Genomic DNA, 17,369 nt, shown 5'->3' on the forward strand with positions numbered 1-17,369 from the left:
TTACCCATACATATAACTTGTAAATGAAAAGCCATGAAATTAAAAAAAAAAAAAAGATATGTTTGTGTAACCACCTCATTTTATAAATGAGGAAAATAAGGGGCTAAAAGGAAAAAAATAAAGTGTAGGGGATGAATGAATGATCAATGTCGTGGCTAGAAACCAATCTCCTGGCCTAGAGTCCCATACTTCCAGGGTCCTAGCATCTCAGGACTTGTGAATTCTTGAAATGGGAAATTGATGATGACCAATGTCATCTCTGTTATCCTTGTCCTCTCCCTGCCTGCTCTATTTTTGGTAATATAATAGACATTTATTAACTGCTTATTATAGGCCAGGCAGGGATGGAGTATGTTCAGAGAAGACTAGTATATCTGGGGTGAAAGTTGCAGACTCCTTTTCAGGACTGCTTTCCATTTTTAGGGTCTACCTGATCTACTTAATTCTCATCTGTGGACCTAAAGAACTGTAGCATTCACAGAAGCAATACCATTTTTGCAAATGTGCTAAACCAGATTGAATGTAACCAATGGGTCTCAAACTTTATGGGGAGTTAAGAGGAAATCTACCCAAGAATGTGAAGACTTTCTCTAGTGGAATGGGTGGATGAGAACAATTAGTTTCAACAACCATGAAGCCAGCCAAAGGTGCTATGGAGAGCTTAGAGCTTGGTTAGATATCAAAGATACCAAAATCATCCACTCCATCTTCATTTAACACCAGTCATCTTGACTCTGTTCTGTCACTGGACAGTGATGACTCTGGAAGAGAGAGTGTAGCCAATGACTTCATGCAACTTTACCTCACTTTAATCCAATTTACACATGAATCGAAAGACATCCCAATACCATTTTATCATTTTACCTATCTCAAAGTCCTTTGGCCATGGGAGAGTGAAAAAGTAGCACATGTAGATATATAGTGAATTGTAGTCACAACCCTAAACAGAGGGGGCCCAGACCATAGTATTTCTTCTTACAGGAAGCAGCAGTGGAATTCTACAGCCCCCTAGGTGTCTGAGCAGCCTTTTAAGGATCATACTGCTTCCCCTCTGGGTGTGAGGAAGGGGGTAGAAAAGGTACCCTAAAAATTGCCTGTTTATCCAATCATGACCTGATTACCACAACAGTGGGGATCCCACCCTACAATCAAAAAAACAAACCAAAAAGTACAAAAACTTCTACATAGTGGATTCCACTTTGTACGTGGGAGTGGATGGTTAAGACATCTTTAGTATTTTGAGAAGTGGAAGGACATTTATTTGGTTTCCACAGTTATGAAAATTAAATTGGAGAAATGAAACAAATTAGAAAGCTGAAATTCACAATGACATCAAGGAATAATCAAGGGTGAAACATCTTCCTCAAAAAGAATCCTTGGGAGCAGGTACCGACTTTTGTAATCCCGGGTGCTGGTGTTATATTTGAAAAGGATCTTTTATTCTTTGCCCTTAGCCCTCCTCTATTATCGTCCTCCTTCTAGAATATAAGCTCGTTGGGGAAAAGAACTTGTAATGTAATGAAGAATGGAGATTCATGTCATGTAACTTCTGTAACCTCTAATTAATGGGAAATCAGGGGAGAGACATATGCTTCAGGATAGGAAATAAAATGCTGCCCTTGGAGTTTCAAAGGTGTGTCTACTAACCTGGGCACCCATTCTTTCAAGAATGTAAAACAAATCTTCCCTGCATTCATCAGTGGAATTCTTGGTAAGATATTTTGTTTCTTCCAATATCCTTTCCAGAAAAGTTCTACATTAAACATAGGGTGTTACAATGAAGCTCTGAATTTGCCTGGTAGGAAAATTTCCATAAAAGAAATGGCACAAAAGGGAAACTGAATCAAGAGGATTCTGATTTCACCCTTGTCATTCACCGATTGCATTCAGGACCAAAACAGGGTACTTATGTTTACTAACATTTATACGGTTATGCCTTCCACATTGCTTCTATCCTCATCATGGTTTCAGTATATTGTGGGTCAGCATAAGAAATTACATGTGAATTTTGGAGGAATTGTGGAAGATGCAGATGACACATGAAGGCCAGCAGACAACATAGAAAAAGTTTAGAAACTCATAAACGCACAAAATATATGTATAGAATCATAGAATATCAACATGTTATCTTGTAATATCATAATAATTCAGATATTTTTCTATGGTATGAAGAGAATACCAAACATTTTTATGTGAATTTTTTAGATGGGGAAAGAACACTATACTCCTAACTTCCCCAGTGTGGAAGGGATAACTATAGTGCTATTGGTTCTTTTAAAATCACCAAACAAGCCAAGTCAATTTGATTATGAAAAAACTAACTCCTCCTAGTTACTTTTAAGATAGTTACTAAAGGCCAGGCCTCATCTATTCCTCAGGCATCTACCATTATTGGAGTTTTAATTCACAAGATTCTAAAGGTCTTCCAAGGATAAAATGTTAGAATTACTTAAATAATTTTATGTTACATATTTTTAAAAATTTAAATTTTGAAAATTTTACAATTTGGAATTTCATAGTGATGCAATATGAAACCCTAAAATTTTTGGTTTGGGAGTCTGATTCTGACTACTCCTTAGCCAGATAGCTTCTGGTCTCAGAAAACTCCTATGCCCAATCTGTCTGATTCTGAATGGATTATTTCTCAGCTCTTTGCAGACTGATGATCTAGTCAATGATTATCAGATTTCGGAGACCACCCTCAATTTATCTGGAGATTACTCCCTATCCTTTACCTCAGGCCATAGAACTAACATATCTATGATTGAAAGCTGTATAAGTGTATCTCCTTATTTCAATTTCTTTACTGAATTCCCTTTTCAGTCTGCTTAGTAATGACATATATTACTTTCAATAAAACTTTGCCCCTTGATTAGGAACTGGGTTTAAGCATGCAAATTCTTTTGAAACACTTTGTAACACCAGTCTGGGACTTTTGGGGTCTCCCTTGCCAACCTCAATATCTGGTAGCCCATACAGGATAATTATGGCCTCCCCTGGCTTGATTCCCTCCTTGTCAAGGTAAGCCTCTCATTTTTTTTCTCCCACAATCCTATAACAGGACACCCCAAACAAGCCTTGTCTGGGTTGTCAAAAGCTCCATGCTCAGCAACTATTCCTTGATGGGGGATGCCCAGACTGGGAAATTCTTGCAGTTTTCAGCAAAGTCCCTAAGGATCCTTTGCCACCCTTTCACCTTCTCTGGGACGCCAGATAAGGCAGATGTTACAGAATAGCTTTTGGCAAAATTGTATGGCTTTTGGTGAAGATGGAACAGTCCTCTTTCATGTCATTCTGTGTGTATCCATGTGTTTGTGAAGAATGTCTTTGTCATGTTTGTTTTGTGAGCTAGATTTTGTTATTCTCAAAAAGTGTAAGAGCCAAACATCTTGGTAAATTCTCAAAATTTTGAAAGCAATGATCAAGAAGTTTGACAATTATTTTAAAATTGCAAAATACCTGAAACACTACAGTTGTGGGTATTGTTAGCAAGATCAATAATAGCCCAAGTCTCTGTTTGCTCTTATCATCTCAGAATTATAGGGAAATTAAAATTCTGCCTCACCTGCAGGGGAAGCAAAACTGTGGGAACCCCACACAATTTTACCCAGATACCCCAAGTCAGCTTCAGGGAATGGGGATGGAGTTGGGGATCAAGCTCCATGGTCAGCATTTCCTGATCCCTGGCACTAGTCACCCCAGCTTTCATCAGGTTCTGTCCAGGAACTTCCTGGGAAGAATTTGGGTACCCCTGGCAGCACCCAGAAAACTAGTCAACCTTGGCATTTGGCAACACCACCATTCTCTGTATCAGTTATGGATATATATTAGCTAGGAAATGTATGACAAATTATTTTTCTGCCCGTTTTCTAATTTGTTAAGAGAAATAATAGATGTTATTATAAAGTGCTTAGCACAAAACATGCTATATGAATGTTAACTGCTTTACTGGATATAATTGCTTCATATTTGATAACTATGGGTTGGTTTGTTTTTTAATGTGACCAATAGATAAATTATTTCTAAGCAATTTTAAAGGAAAGCCCATTAAAGGTATTTATTTGCACTGATAGTGTTAATAGAAGAGTTTTTCAACTTTTAGGAAAACAGAAAAGCAGTTTGCCACTACTTTAAAACTCTAGCTATGCAGAGTCAGACTTCTGAGGACCCTGTCAGTAAAAAGATACCTTTTCCTGGATCACAAAAGAGAAATGATTTGTGTAGATTGGAAAATAACCAAAATACAATTCAGTTTGTCTAGGCTCATTAACTAAAATTAAGTCAATTTTAAAATCTGTTCTATCTCAATTTTAAGAATTATCTCATTTTCCCCTAAAACAAAAGGGAAACTTATTTAAGGGAATAGAACTAAGACTATTTGGTTATTACTTGGGAAAATTCTAAAATTGTTAACTAAGTTACTGGAGTTATTGTCATCATGATTAAGCCTTGTCAGTTTACCTCTAAGTATGAGGTATGAATTCCTTTCTCCCTTCACAGAGTGGGGGAGGTATCAAACAGTGCAAACCATGAAAGCACTAAGAATATTTGGGGTGGACAATTTAGCAAGCTCAGCCCCTTCCATGGGGACTCTGTCTCCACCCTTAATTTGTAAGCTCGACAGTTTTCTTGAGACCATTAGGGTAAGCATCATCAACCCTGAGAAATAAGGATTTATAGTTTTTAACAAGGAATGTGTTTATTAAGCATCTATAAGCCTGTATAATGATTGCTCCTTTGTACCAGGATCAGTTTAGATACACAAAACATGTTAAGCAAAATCTCTTATGGGTTTAAGTCTGGTAAACTTTTAAAATAATTTATCTAACCCTAAGCTGTGATTGGTAGAATTTGCTATTAGAGATAAAATCACTAGGGGCTCTAACTCATATTCTTTTTTGAGTTCTGAATTTGATTGTCTGATCATTAAGTCAGTAGCCCACCCTTCAAGGGAAAAGAGATCATCTTTTAACCTGCCTAATTATGAAGATTTAGGGAAGTTATGTAATGCCAGAGAAACTGAGCAAGACAGAGATTAGAGAACAATTTAATAGTTTATTAAATGGAGAGATTTCCTGGGACCAAATGGATCTATGTTTGGTCTCAGGGCTGAATGAGACTATCTTCTCAAAGAATCCAGCCCTGAATGTTGGATAACAAGATTCTTTTATAAGGTAACAAGAACAATGACATAATGGGGGAGGTACCTGGATGGGGATGACATAATGGAGGCAGGCACCTAGGGTGACATAATGGGAGGTACTGGTGAAGAGGCTCCTGATATTCTAATGATGTCTAAAATGGATAAAGACCTTTATCCCATCAAACATTAAGAGGGAATAAGTATAGCCTAAGGTCTAAAATATAAGATCTTTATCCTATCAAACATTAAGAAGGAATGGTTATAACCTGAGGCAGAGTAACTGAACAGGACAATTAGGGAAACTGGGTCTGGACATTAAAAGGGAACTGTGGCACAACATTTACCCAAGGAGATGAGGAGAATCCTGCCCTCTTTCCGGGGCACCTTGTAGAGGCTCTAAAAAAAAAATAACAGATCAGTCTGGACCCTAGTTCTCCAGAGGGAACCACTGTCTTCAGCATGCATTTTTATTAATCAATCTGCCCCAGATATACAGATGAAGCTGCAGAAGTTAGCCTTGGGACCTCAAACTTCCCAAACTCAGCTGTTAGAAACAGCCTTTGGAGTCTTCAATAATAGAAACCAAAACAGCTGCAGAGAAACAAACCGCAGGGCCAGAGCAAGAAATAAGAAACAGATTCAATTTTTAGCTGCTGCCATATCCAGAACAATGGAAGTTCATGCTTTAGATGTCATGGCCAGGGCCATTGGTCTTGAAACTGTCTTCAGAGGAAACTCCAGGCCCTTGCCCCAAGTGCAATCAGGAAGAGCACTGAAAGAGAGACTGCCCACAAAGGTCAAGCTGCCCCCCCCACCCACAATACCCTGCCCTCCAACAGGGGTTTGGGACTTGGTCAGGCTCCCCCTAACTCTATCACAATGGCCAATTCAGGGTAACTTTGGATGTGGCAGGTAAGACCACTGAATTTCTTTTTTATAGGGGGGGGGCCTCTCTGTCTTGATCTGGCACTCTGGTTTCACCTGTCCCTTCCCCCATAGAGTAATGTTTGGTGGCCTGTTATTTAAACACTCCTTTCCTATTAATCCTTCCTGTCCTGCTTCCTTCTTGGGCCGTGATTAAATGGTGACGTTGAGGACCTAGTTTTCCCTTCTCAGACCTCCAGATGAACTTTTTGTGATACTCTCAAAGCCCTCCCATATTCCCACTGAAATCTGGGAGGAAAGAGATCCCTCTGTCTGGGATCCAGGAATCCCTGGAGAGCCATCATGCCCCAGCTTTAGTGGCCTAATCCCTATATTGTCCCCACTCAGATCCCAGGGGTCACAATGGTTCTCCACTCTAGATCTTAAAGATGCTTTGCATGTCATTGCATAAAAACTCACAATTTCTTTTTGCCCTTGAAGGGCCAAATTCAAGGGAACATGACCCCCCACCAATGCACATGGCCAGTATAGGTTAGGGTATCTGCAGCCCCACCCCAGAGGCTTCTCTGGCTGCAGTCATATAAACCATATAAACCCTTCTCCCCTCCCCCCCACAGTTTTATCAATCTGTTAAGATCCTGAAAGCTAAACTAATCTGTTGTTCAGCCTTGGCTCCTAACAAATGAAAGGTGGGGCCCAGCTTACTTCTTACTTCTGCTTACTTCTCAAAGAAACTTGGTGTCTTTGGGGTAACTCTCCTGCCTCAGAGCAATGGCTGCCACAGCCCTTCTAAGCCTCTAAGCTCATCCTAGGGCAGCCATTGGAGGTTTTAACTCCCCACCAGGTTCAGAGCATTTTGGAAACCAAAGGGCATCAGTGGCTTGCTGGTGGGAGGCTTACTAGACATCAGGCTCTCCTGCTAGACATCCGGAACCTGACTCTGCGTGAGTCACACTCTTTTTTTTTTTTTTTTTTTTCTAAAGCAATTGGGGTTAAGTGACTTGCCCAGGGTCACACAGCTAGGAAGTGTTAAGTGTTAGAGGCCAGATTTGAACTGACGTCTGGGCTGGACTCTATCTACTGCACCACCTAGTGTCATACTCTTAACCCTGCTACTCTGCTCCCTGACAACACTCAGTTGGGTGACTTTATTCATAATTGCAAGGAAGCTTTAGATTCTGTCTATTCCAGTTGACTTGACTTGAGGGACATTCCTCTTGACAAGTCGGTTTACAGATGGGTCCAGTTTTCTTGAAAATGGGGAAAGAAAGGCAGGTTATTTCTGTGGTGAACCTCATTAGCACCCTGGAGGCTAAGCCACTGCCCCCTGGAATTTCTGTCCAGAAAGCTGAACTCATTGCCCTAAGTAGAGCTTTGTAACTGGAGAAGAGAATGAGAGTGAACATCTATATAAACTCTAGGTATGCTTTTCATATTTTGCACACTTATGGGGTTATGTGGAAAGAAAGGGGACTTTTGACAGCAAAAAGCTCTCCTATTAAATATGCAAGGGAAATAGGCTTGCAGATTCAGCTACCCCTGTTACTTCCCATTTACCCCTGACCATGGCATCTTTACTTCCCCAGAGGGAAAGAAAGGGAACACCCTTTCTTCTTCTGGGTGGTTGCAAACACCCTCAGCCCAGCTTCTAATTCTAGCCTAGCTCTTTGCAGACTACTTCTCAAATAACTCAATAACTGGCTGAAGCATTTAAGATTTCTTTCTTGTTCTTTATGAGAGCTTTGTTCTGTCACCCCCTGCCAGTGGGGAGATAACTCCTTACTCTTTAGTCAGGCTTAGGGAATTCTGTGGCCAGTGGGGGCATTCAGGATTATTAGGTGTGCCCTCAGCTTCCTCAAGGTAGCCCACAAATGTGACCTGATGCATTATTTGCAAAGGCCCCTTTCCCAAATGGCACTCCATTTGTACTAGCTAACCCCCCCAGGGGAATAACTTTAATTTGACTAACCTTTGTCTTCTTGCCAGAAAGATAATAATTATAGTATATCTACTCCAAAATTATTCTATGAAACTCACTCATAATGTTTTCACACCATCTTCCTTAAAGCTTCTTCATGAACTCCTGAGAACTAACATTCAGAATCCCAAAGCCAGGCAGTAAGAACTTCTCTATGGCCTCTATACCAAGCTACTCACTTAAAAAAAAAAAATGCTCCTTTACCAAATGTCTCTGGCCCTCCTTACTTCCCCTTGCCCTCTTCCACCCATCATTCTGGCACTGTCACTTACCCAATCACTATGTCTTCAATCCCTTGTGAAACCTATTTCCACTAGTCACAAGCTGGGAGAAACAATTAAACAGATCTGTCAAATATGCCCAGTTTGTGAAAGGGCTGCTAAACCCCCCATCCTGCAGCCTCTCTGAAGAAGGGGTACACACCTAGGGAAGGACTGGCAGATGCATTTTACACATATTTTCTCTCTCAGGGGCTTCAAACTCCTTTTTGGTTTTTATTGTCACCTTTACTAATTGGGTAAAAATCTTCCCTTGTAAGACTGAAAAAGCTCAGAGTTTTTGCTAAAGGAGATCAAACCCATTTAAGGTTAATTATATTTCCACTCTGCATGTCATCCTCTCTACCCAATGCTTAACACCTTTTAAACAGAGTGCTTGCACCCCAGGTCATCTGAATGCTCCTTTCACTGTGTATAAGGCCACTGCTTCAGATACTGTCCCCACCCCTTCAAGTAGATAAAAGTGTAAATTTGGGGGTAAAACATTCCTTGGTATTTATCCTAGGAAACGCTGTCTGGATAAGAGATATTATGATAGTCTCATCTCCTTCCCAACCAGCCTTCCTCTGGATTGAGGTCCTGGCTATTGTCCCTACTAACTCCACTTTTAATTATCCTTTTTGTTCATATTTGGCCCGTGCATTTTTAACCCACTTGTGAGATTTGTTTCCAAACTATGAACTTCCAATTGTTTTTTCACCTTGAATACCATTGGCTAATTGATTCTGACACTCAATACCCCACTGAATGCTGCTGCTGCCATCTTGTCTCCCCTCCTCAGTTTGGATCCCACTGGGCTGTTCCTAAACTCTACACCCCTTTTTAGCATGAAGCAGCTCCAAAAGATGAGACCTCCATCCTTTTGTCCCAAATGAATTTGGAGATGACTGAGGGGGGAAAATGATGTAATGTGAAACTTTAAAACTTTTGGTTTTGGAGTCTGATTCTGACCACTCCTTAGTCAGATAGCTTCTGGCCTCAGGAAATTCCTATACCCAACCTGTCTGATTCTGAATAGATTATTTCTCAGTTCATTGCTGACTGATCTGGTCAGTGAAAATCAATTTGGGAGACCACCTCAATTTATCTGGAGCTTACTCTTTAGCCTTACCCTCGGGCCATAGAATTAACATATCTATAATTGAAAGCTGTATAAGTCTACCTCCTTGCTTCAGTTTCTTTACTGAATTCCCTTACAATTCAGGCCACTTAAGTAATGACATACATTACTTTCAATAAAATTTTGCTCCTTGACTAGGAGATGGGTTCAAGCCTGAAAAGTTTTTCCAAGATACCTTGTGACACCAGTCTGGGACTTTTGGGGCTCCCCTTCCCAACCTTAACAATAACAGAGAAATTACATTTCAGTAACAAATTTAATCTCCAATTAATTTACAATGGCATGAATTTCTACAGACTGGAGAGCAGGGGCAGATTGCCTTCCTCTTATCTATTTTTATTTCTCTGACCTGTCCAGAGTTAGAATGGACACACACACACACACACACACACACACACACACAGAGAGAGAAAGAGAGAGAGAGAGAGAGAACCAACTCAAGTTTTACCGCCTATAGTAGGTCTTTCCTAGTTGTCAACAGATTCACCCTTTTGAAAATATCTATTGTTCTGAACATATTTTGAATTTACTTAATTGTATAAGTTGAAGATAGTCTCTGTTTAATTTTTGCTTTTGCATCCCCAGCTTCTTCATTCAGTTTCTTGCTTAGGAAAAAGTTTTTTTTTTTAAATTTTTTAATTGAATTGGTTCCTTTACAAAGAAACTTAGATCAATCCATTAAAAAAAAAAAAAGTGTGTGTGTGTGTCTCTTTCTTTCTCTCTATCTTTCTGAAGACTAAAAGTTGTGCAGAGAAAGTTTTACTCTTTATACTCTTTTTCCTTTGGCTGAAAGGGCACAGGAAGAAGTTAAGTTGATTTACCAAGATACAAAACACAGACAATACAAGAAGAAAGACACATAGAAGCATTTACTGGTGAAGTTTTTCATTATTAATTTCTACTGAGAACTAAAATTTTAAAACTCAATACAAATTTGAAAAGCATTCTCAAAGTCTAAGATAAATGGGAAAATAATTTCTCTTAATAAAAACTGGATTAAAAAATAAATATACAGGAATGCAGGGCTGGTTCAATATTAGGAAAATTATTAGTATAATTGACGATATCAATAACCAAATTAACAAAAAACATATGATCGTCAATAGATGCAGAAAAATCATTTGATAAAATCCAACATCCATTCCTTATTAAAAACACTTGAGAGTATAAGAATAAATAAACTTTTCCTTAAAATAATCAGTAGCATGCATCTATTTAAAACCATCAGTAAGCATCATATGTAATGGGGATAAGTTAGAACCATTCCCAATAAGATCAGGAGTGAAACAAGGTTGCCCACTATCACCATTACTATTTAATATTGTATTAAAAATGCTAGCTTTGGCAATAAGAGTTGAGAAAGAGATTAAAGGAATTAAAGTAGGTAATGAGGAAACCAAATTATCACTCTTTGCTGATGATATGATGGCATATTTAGAGAACCCCAAAGAGTCTACTAAAAAGCTATTAGAAATAATCCACACCTTTAGCAAAGTTGCAAGATACAAAGTAAACCCACATAAGTCATCAGCTTTCTTATATATCACTAACAAAATCCAACAGTTAAGAGTTACAAAAAGAAATTTTATTTAAAGTAACTACCGATAGTATAAAATATTTGGGAATCTATCTGCCAAGGGAAAATCAGGAACTCTATGAGCAAAACTACAAAATACTTTCCACACAAATAAAGTCAGATCTAGCCAATTGGAAAAGTATTAAATGCTCTTGGATAAGGCGAGCAAATACAATAAAGATGACAATACTGCCTAAAGTAATCTATTTATTTATCACTATACCAATCAGATTCCTCAAAAACTATTTTAATGAATTAGAAAAAATAACAACAAAGTTCATATGGAAAAACAAAAAGTCAAGAATTTCAAGGGAACTAATGAAAAAAAAAAATCAAATGAAGATAGCCTAGCTGTAACAGATCTAAAATAAAAAGTATTAGCTAAAAAATAGACTAGTAGATCAGTGGAATAGGTTAGGTTCAAAGAACAAAATAGTCAATAACTTTAATAATCTAGTGTTTGACAAACCCAAAGACCCCCAGCTTTGAGGAGAAGAATTCACTGTTTGACAAAAACTGCTGGGAAAATTGGAAATTAGTATGGCAGAAATTAGTCATTGACCCACACTTAACACCATATACCAAGATAAGGTCAAAATGGGTTCATGACCTAGGCATAAAGGATGAGATTATAAATAAATTAGAAAAGCATAGGACAGTTTACTTCTCAGATCTGTGGAGGAGGAAGGAATTTATGACCAAAGAAGAACCAGAGATCATTATTGATCACAAAATAGAAAATTTTGATTACATCAAATTGAAAAGTTTTTGTACAAACAAAACTAATACAACCAAAGCTTCTAATAAAAGCCTCATTTCCAAAATATATAGAGAATTGACTCTAATTTATACGAAATCAAGCCATTCTCCTATTGATAAATGATCAAAGGGTATGAACAGACAATTCTCAGACAAAGAAATTGAAACTATTTCTAGCCATATGAAAAGATACTCCCAGTAATTATTAATCAGAGAAATTCAAATTAAGACAACTCTGAGATATCACTACACACCTGTCAGATTGGCTAGAATGACAAGGAAAGATAATGAGGAATGTTGGAGGGGATGTGGGAAAACTGGGACACTGATATATTGTAGGTAGAATTGTGAATACATCTAGCCATTCTGGAGAGTGATTTGGAACTATGCTCAAAAAGTTATCAAACTGTGCATACCCTTTGATCTAGCAGTGTTACTACTGGGCTTATATCCCAAAGAGATCTTAAAGAAGGGAAAAGGACCTGTATGTGCAAGAATGTAGCCCTCTTTGTAGTGGCTGGAAACTAGAAACTGAGTGGATGTCCATCAATTGGAGAATGGCTGAATAAATTGTGGTATATGAATGTTATGGAATATTATTGTTCTGTAAGAAATGATCAGCAGGATGATTTCAGAAAGGCCTGGAGAGACTTACATGGACTGATGCTTACATGGACATGAAATGAGCAAGACCAGGAGATCATTATATACTTCAACACCAATACTATATGATGATCAATTCTGATGGATGTGGCCCTTTTCAACAATGAGATGAACCAAATCAGTTCCAATAAAAAGTATTGGCTAAAAAATAGATTAGTAGATCAGTGGAATAGGTTAGGTTCAAAGAACAAAATAGTCAATAACTTTAATAATCTAGTGTTTGACAAACCCAAAGACCCCAGCTTTGGGGATAAGAATTCACTGTTTGACAAAAACTGCTGGGGAAATTAGAAATTAGTATGGCAGAAACTAGGCATGACCTACACTTAACATTGTACACCAAGATAAGGTCAAAATGGGTTCATGACCTAGGCATAAAGAATGAGATTATAAATAAATTAGAAGAACATGGGATAGTTTACTTCTCAGACCTGTGGAGGAGGAAGGAATTTATGACCAAAGAAGAACCAAAGTAATGAACTGCACCAGCTACACCCAACGAAAGAACTCTAGGAAATGAGTATGAACCACTACATAGAATTCCCAATCTCTCTATTTTTGTCTGCCTGCAGTTTTGATTTGCTTCACAAGTTAATTGTACACTATTTCAAAGTCTAATCCTTTTTTGCAGCAAAATAACTGTATGGACATATATACATATATTGTATTTAACATATACTTTAATGTATTTAACATGTATTGGTCTACCTGCCATCTGGAAGAAGGGGTGGGGAAAAGGAAGGGAAAAATTGGAACAAAAGGTTTTGCAATTGTCAATGCTGAAAAACTACCCAAGCATACATCTTGTAAATGAAAAGCTATAATAAAAAAAAAAATTCTGAAAGAAAAAAAAAAAAGAACACTTGTTCTACCAGAAAATAAGCAAAGCCCTATCTCATTTTTAAACAACTTCCTGGAAAGTAACATTGCTATCTAGGTTGTATCTAAATAAATCTGATTGTTATAAAAAAAAAGTAAAATAAAAAATAGGTATAAAATTTTTAAATAGGATTCAAGTGGTTTAGAATAAAAAAATATGGAATGAATTTTTAAATGCTCAAATAGTTTTGTAAAGTATATGGAGCAATATCTCTTTTGTATACAAGCAATTCAGTGTTTTAAATGGATACAAAAAGAATTCAATTTGCAGGCAAATGAAAAATAATGAGAACAAACAAACAAGTTCATAGACCAAAAGGTATTTAAGGACTGTATTAAAGACACTAAATGATGGAGTGTATAATGATTCCTCAGCTTATTTGCATATAGATGGTACCTTAGTGGATAAAGTGCCAAGTATGAAGTTAGGAAGACTCATCTTCAAGAGTTTAAATCTCACTTCAGTCATTCAGTAACTGTGTGACCCTGGACAAATCCCTTAACTCTGTTTGCCTCAGTTTCTTCATCTGTAAAATAAACTGAAGAAGGAAATAACAAATCACTTAGTCAAGAAAACTCAAATGAAGTCATGAAAAATCAAACATGACTGAAAACTAAATGATAAGAATTCTATCACTTGGAAACTAGATCTCACAAGGTAAGACAAAATTAGAATATCCTAGGTATCCTAGAAAGATGATTAAACATCCACATACCTAATGAGAAAAGTAATATTGCAAGAGTCTATGTGAAGGGTCATACTTCACCATAAGCAAATCTTTGCCTTTGTAGAACTTACATAGGAGAATAAAACATGGTTCCTTTTCATATCTTATTTTCCTTCCTATCATAAATATCCTTATTATCAATACTATATACATAAAATACATGCTTTATCCTGGTAAACCATTCATACCTCTTTCAAAGCTACTGAAATAACACCTCCTTCAAGAAGTTTTCTTGGCTTACTCTTGATATGAGAAAAGTTTATAGATTCCCTTGACTTATCTGGTCATGGAGCTCCATTGTTCATTTCCTATCTCCTCATCTGACATATACATCTACCTCAGAAATATATCACTTAAATACTTTCATTTTACTTCTGTTAGGTTAAATATTTCCTTTCCCTTTAGCCTCAAGACAAATGTAGTTAATAGTGTGCTTTTCTTAGACTGTAAGATTCCAGGACAGGCATTATATCTGGCTAAATTATTCTCTTTGTTAGTGGCACAGCACAAAATAGAATTCAATGACTAACTGAGGTGTTAGAGGAGGAGAAGGAGAAAGAGAAGAAATTGACTAGACATCATATGATGGACCCAACAGACTGTGACTCAAAGGAATGATCAGATTTTCACAGGAATGACTATAAAAGGAAAGAAACACTACATGTCTCAAAGATGCAAAATCATTTGAAAAGGACCATAATCTGACATCTGAAATCAGAGAAAGTAAGTTGAGGCAATTTCTCCTGGGAAACTGGACTTGAAGAAATCAATTCTTTTGGGGATATAGCAGATGAAGGGTCATCACAAGCCAAAACAGGGGCAGGGAGAGAAGGGTTGAATGTTTACTTGAGCTATTCTACCAAAGAGAATATCTTTTGCTTTCTCAATGTCTACAGAAGAGGAAATGTGGGTTAACAATTGAGGAAGATCCTTTTGACTTCCTTTTTTCTAATTTCACAAGCTCTTTTTTGAAGATAAGTTTGAAATCTACTGATTCTGATATTTGTATTGTCATTTTCTGCTGCTTTAGAGAATTTCCCATCTTAGTTATCTCTGGATCTACCCCTCATGCTGCAGTGGACATTGCTATTGGTCCTTGGTGAGTACAGCAACTCAGAGGGGGACCTGGAATGGGGGCCAAATAGAATCCTGTTTTTTTTTTTGAGAACATATTTCCCCTAGAATAAAAGCCCCTACTCTGGGAAAGCTGGGATAAACAGGAAATCTATCTCTATAAGGGAATGGGAAACTCAATCTCTTCCTTAAGGCAAGTTCAAGGGGAAAAAATCTTCAATACTAGAAAAACAAAATTATAGGTTTCCAGCATGTGTTTTTAACTTTGCAAGCTCTAGAAAATTGGCTACAAACAAAATTTTTAATGCATTGATCCAAGTTTCTTTGTAAAGGAACCAATTCAATTAAAAAAAAAAAAACTTTTTTCCAAAGCAAGACACTGAATGAGAAAGCTGGTAGTGCAAAAGCAAAAACGAAACAGGGACTATCTTCAACTTATACAGTTAAATAAATTCAAAATATGTTCAGAACAATAGAGAATATTTTCAAGTGGGTAAGTCTGTTGACAACTAGGAAAGACCTACTATAGCAGGCAAAACTTGAGCTGTGTCTTAAAGGAATCTAGAAATTCCTAAAGAAGGAGATCCACCACAATTAGAGAGGGCCATTTGTGCCAAGGCACTAAGGCAGAAGATATAGCAATGGTATATATTCTCCACAAATAGTATGTATTTCTGTCTACATTTTGGTCCTGTTTCAACAACTACCACATCAGTTTAATTGAAGTGGAATGGACACTAAAGCTAGCCCTAGGAAATAAAATCATAATGGCAAGTGGGAACTAAATTGGTGAGGGACTTAAATTCCAGGAGGAATTTTTTTCTATTTTCTATTAGAGAGAATAAGGAGTGAATAAGAATTTTTGAATTGGAGCATTGTATGATATCATTTAAGTCTGAGGAAAATTAACTTGGTGCTATAGAATGGATGGATTGAGAAAGAGAAATTGAAAGGGAAACAAATTAGGAAATTTGGCCCCGAAGGAGGGTAATCAGCCAGTCAATAAAAGGTATTGTCCACTATGTGCCAAGCACTGGAGATACAAAGAAAGGCAAAAGACAATCCCTTCTTTCAAGGAGCTCACAGTCTCATGGGGAAGATAATACACAAACAACTGTACAAGCAAGATTGGAGAGAGGCAAGGCACTAGCTATAAATGGGATGAAAAACAGGCTTCCTGTAGAAGGAAGGATTTTAGATGGGACTTGAAGAAAGTCAGGAAAGCCAAGAAGAGGTGAGGAAGAGGGAGAGAACTCCAGAGAAATGGCACAGTGAGTGAAAATGCCCAGAGGTAGGAGAGAGATTCTCTTGTGCAACAAAAGCAAAGAAACCAGGAACACAAGATCACAGAACTAGAAAGAAGGAAAACCTGAGGGTTCAAGTTATGAAGGGTTATGAATGATTGAATATTTTATATTGGATTTTGGAGGTGATAGGGAGCCATGGGAGTTCATTGAGTTGAAATATGATATGGTAAGAATTGTGTTTTAGAAAAATTGATTTAACTGTTGACGGGGGAATACATCAGAGTAGGGAGAAACTTGTGGCTGGGACCCCAACCAACGGTTTTTGCAATAGTCCAGGTAAGAGGTTATGAGGTCCTGTACCACAATGGCAGAAGTGTTGGGAGAGAGAAAAGGATATACATGAGACACACTAAGAGGTAAAAACCAACTGGCAGTGACAACAGATTAGATATGAGCAGTGAGAGAGAGTAAAAAGTGGAGGATGACAGCTAGGTGACTGGAAGAATGGAAGGTATCCTCAACAGTAATAGAAAAGTTAGGAAGAAGAAAAGGATTGGGTGGAAAGATGAGTTCAGTTTTTGACATGTTGAGTTTGAGATATTTAATAAGCAGTTGGAAATGCAAAACATGAGGTGAAGAGAGATCTTAGGGCTGGATAATGAGATTTTAAAGTCATCTTCATAAAGAAAACAATTGAATACATAAGAATTCATGAACCTACAAAGCAAAATAATAGAGAGAGAGAAGAAAAGAGGGCCAAGGAAAAAATTCTGTGGGATACTCATGGCTTATAAGTACAACCTGAATGAAGGAGATTGAGAAGTGTTCTAATAGACAGAAAGAGTGGGATATATAAAGATAATATAATATAGATAATATAAAGAGAATCAGGAAAGGATGTTGTCACAAAAATCAAGATAAACAAGAATGCCAAGAAGAAAGACCATGTGAATGACTATAGAGAGGTCAAGAAGGATGAGGACTGAGAAAAGCCCATTAAATGTAGGAAGAAATCAATATTAACTTTAGAGAGAACAGG

General features: G+C 37.5%; 1 protein-coding gene across 4 annotated transcripts in view; it reads left to right on the forward strand.

Moving 5' to 3' along the window:
• The first annotated feature begins 14,973 nt into the window (after nt 1-14,973).
• The window catches only part of LOC105750356 (Fc receptor-like protein 3), a 40,667-nt gene continuing 38,271 nt past the window's right edge, over nt 14,974-17,369 (forward strand). For 3 of the 4 annotated variants that reach the window (XM_023502109.2, XM_023502108.2, XM_031966829.1), the window contains exon 1: nt 14,974-15,108. In XM_023502109.2, the coding sequence (XP_023357877.2) occupies nt 15,078-15,108 (31 nt within the window). In that variant the 5' untranslated portion in view covers nt 14,974-15,077. The remainder of the gene's footprint in view (nt 15,109-17,369) is intronic. The other variant, XM_023502107.2, reaches the window with a different exon arrangement.

The sequence above is a fragment of the Sarcophilus harrisii genome, chromosome 4, assembly GCF_902635505.1.
Source record: "Sarcophilus harrisii chromosome 4, mSarHar1.11, whole genome shotgun sequence".
In the NCBI taxonomy this organism is placed as follows: Eukaryota; Metazoa; Chordata; class Mammalia; order Dasyuromorphia; family Dasyuridae; genus Sarcophilus; species Sarcophilus harrisii.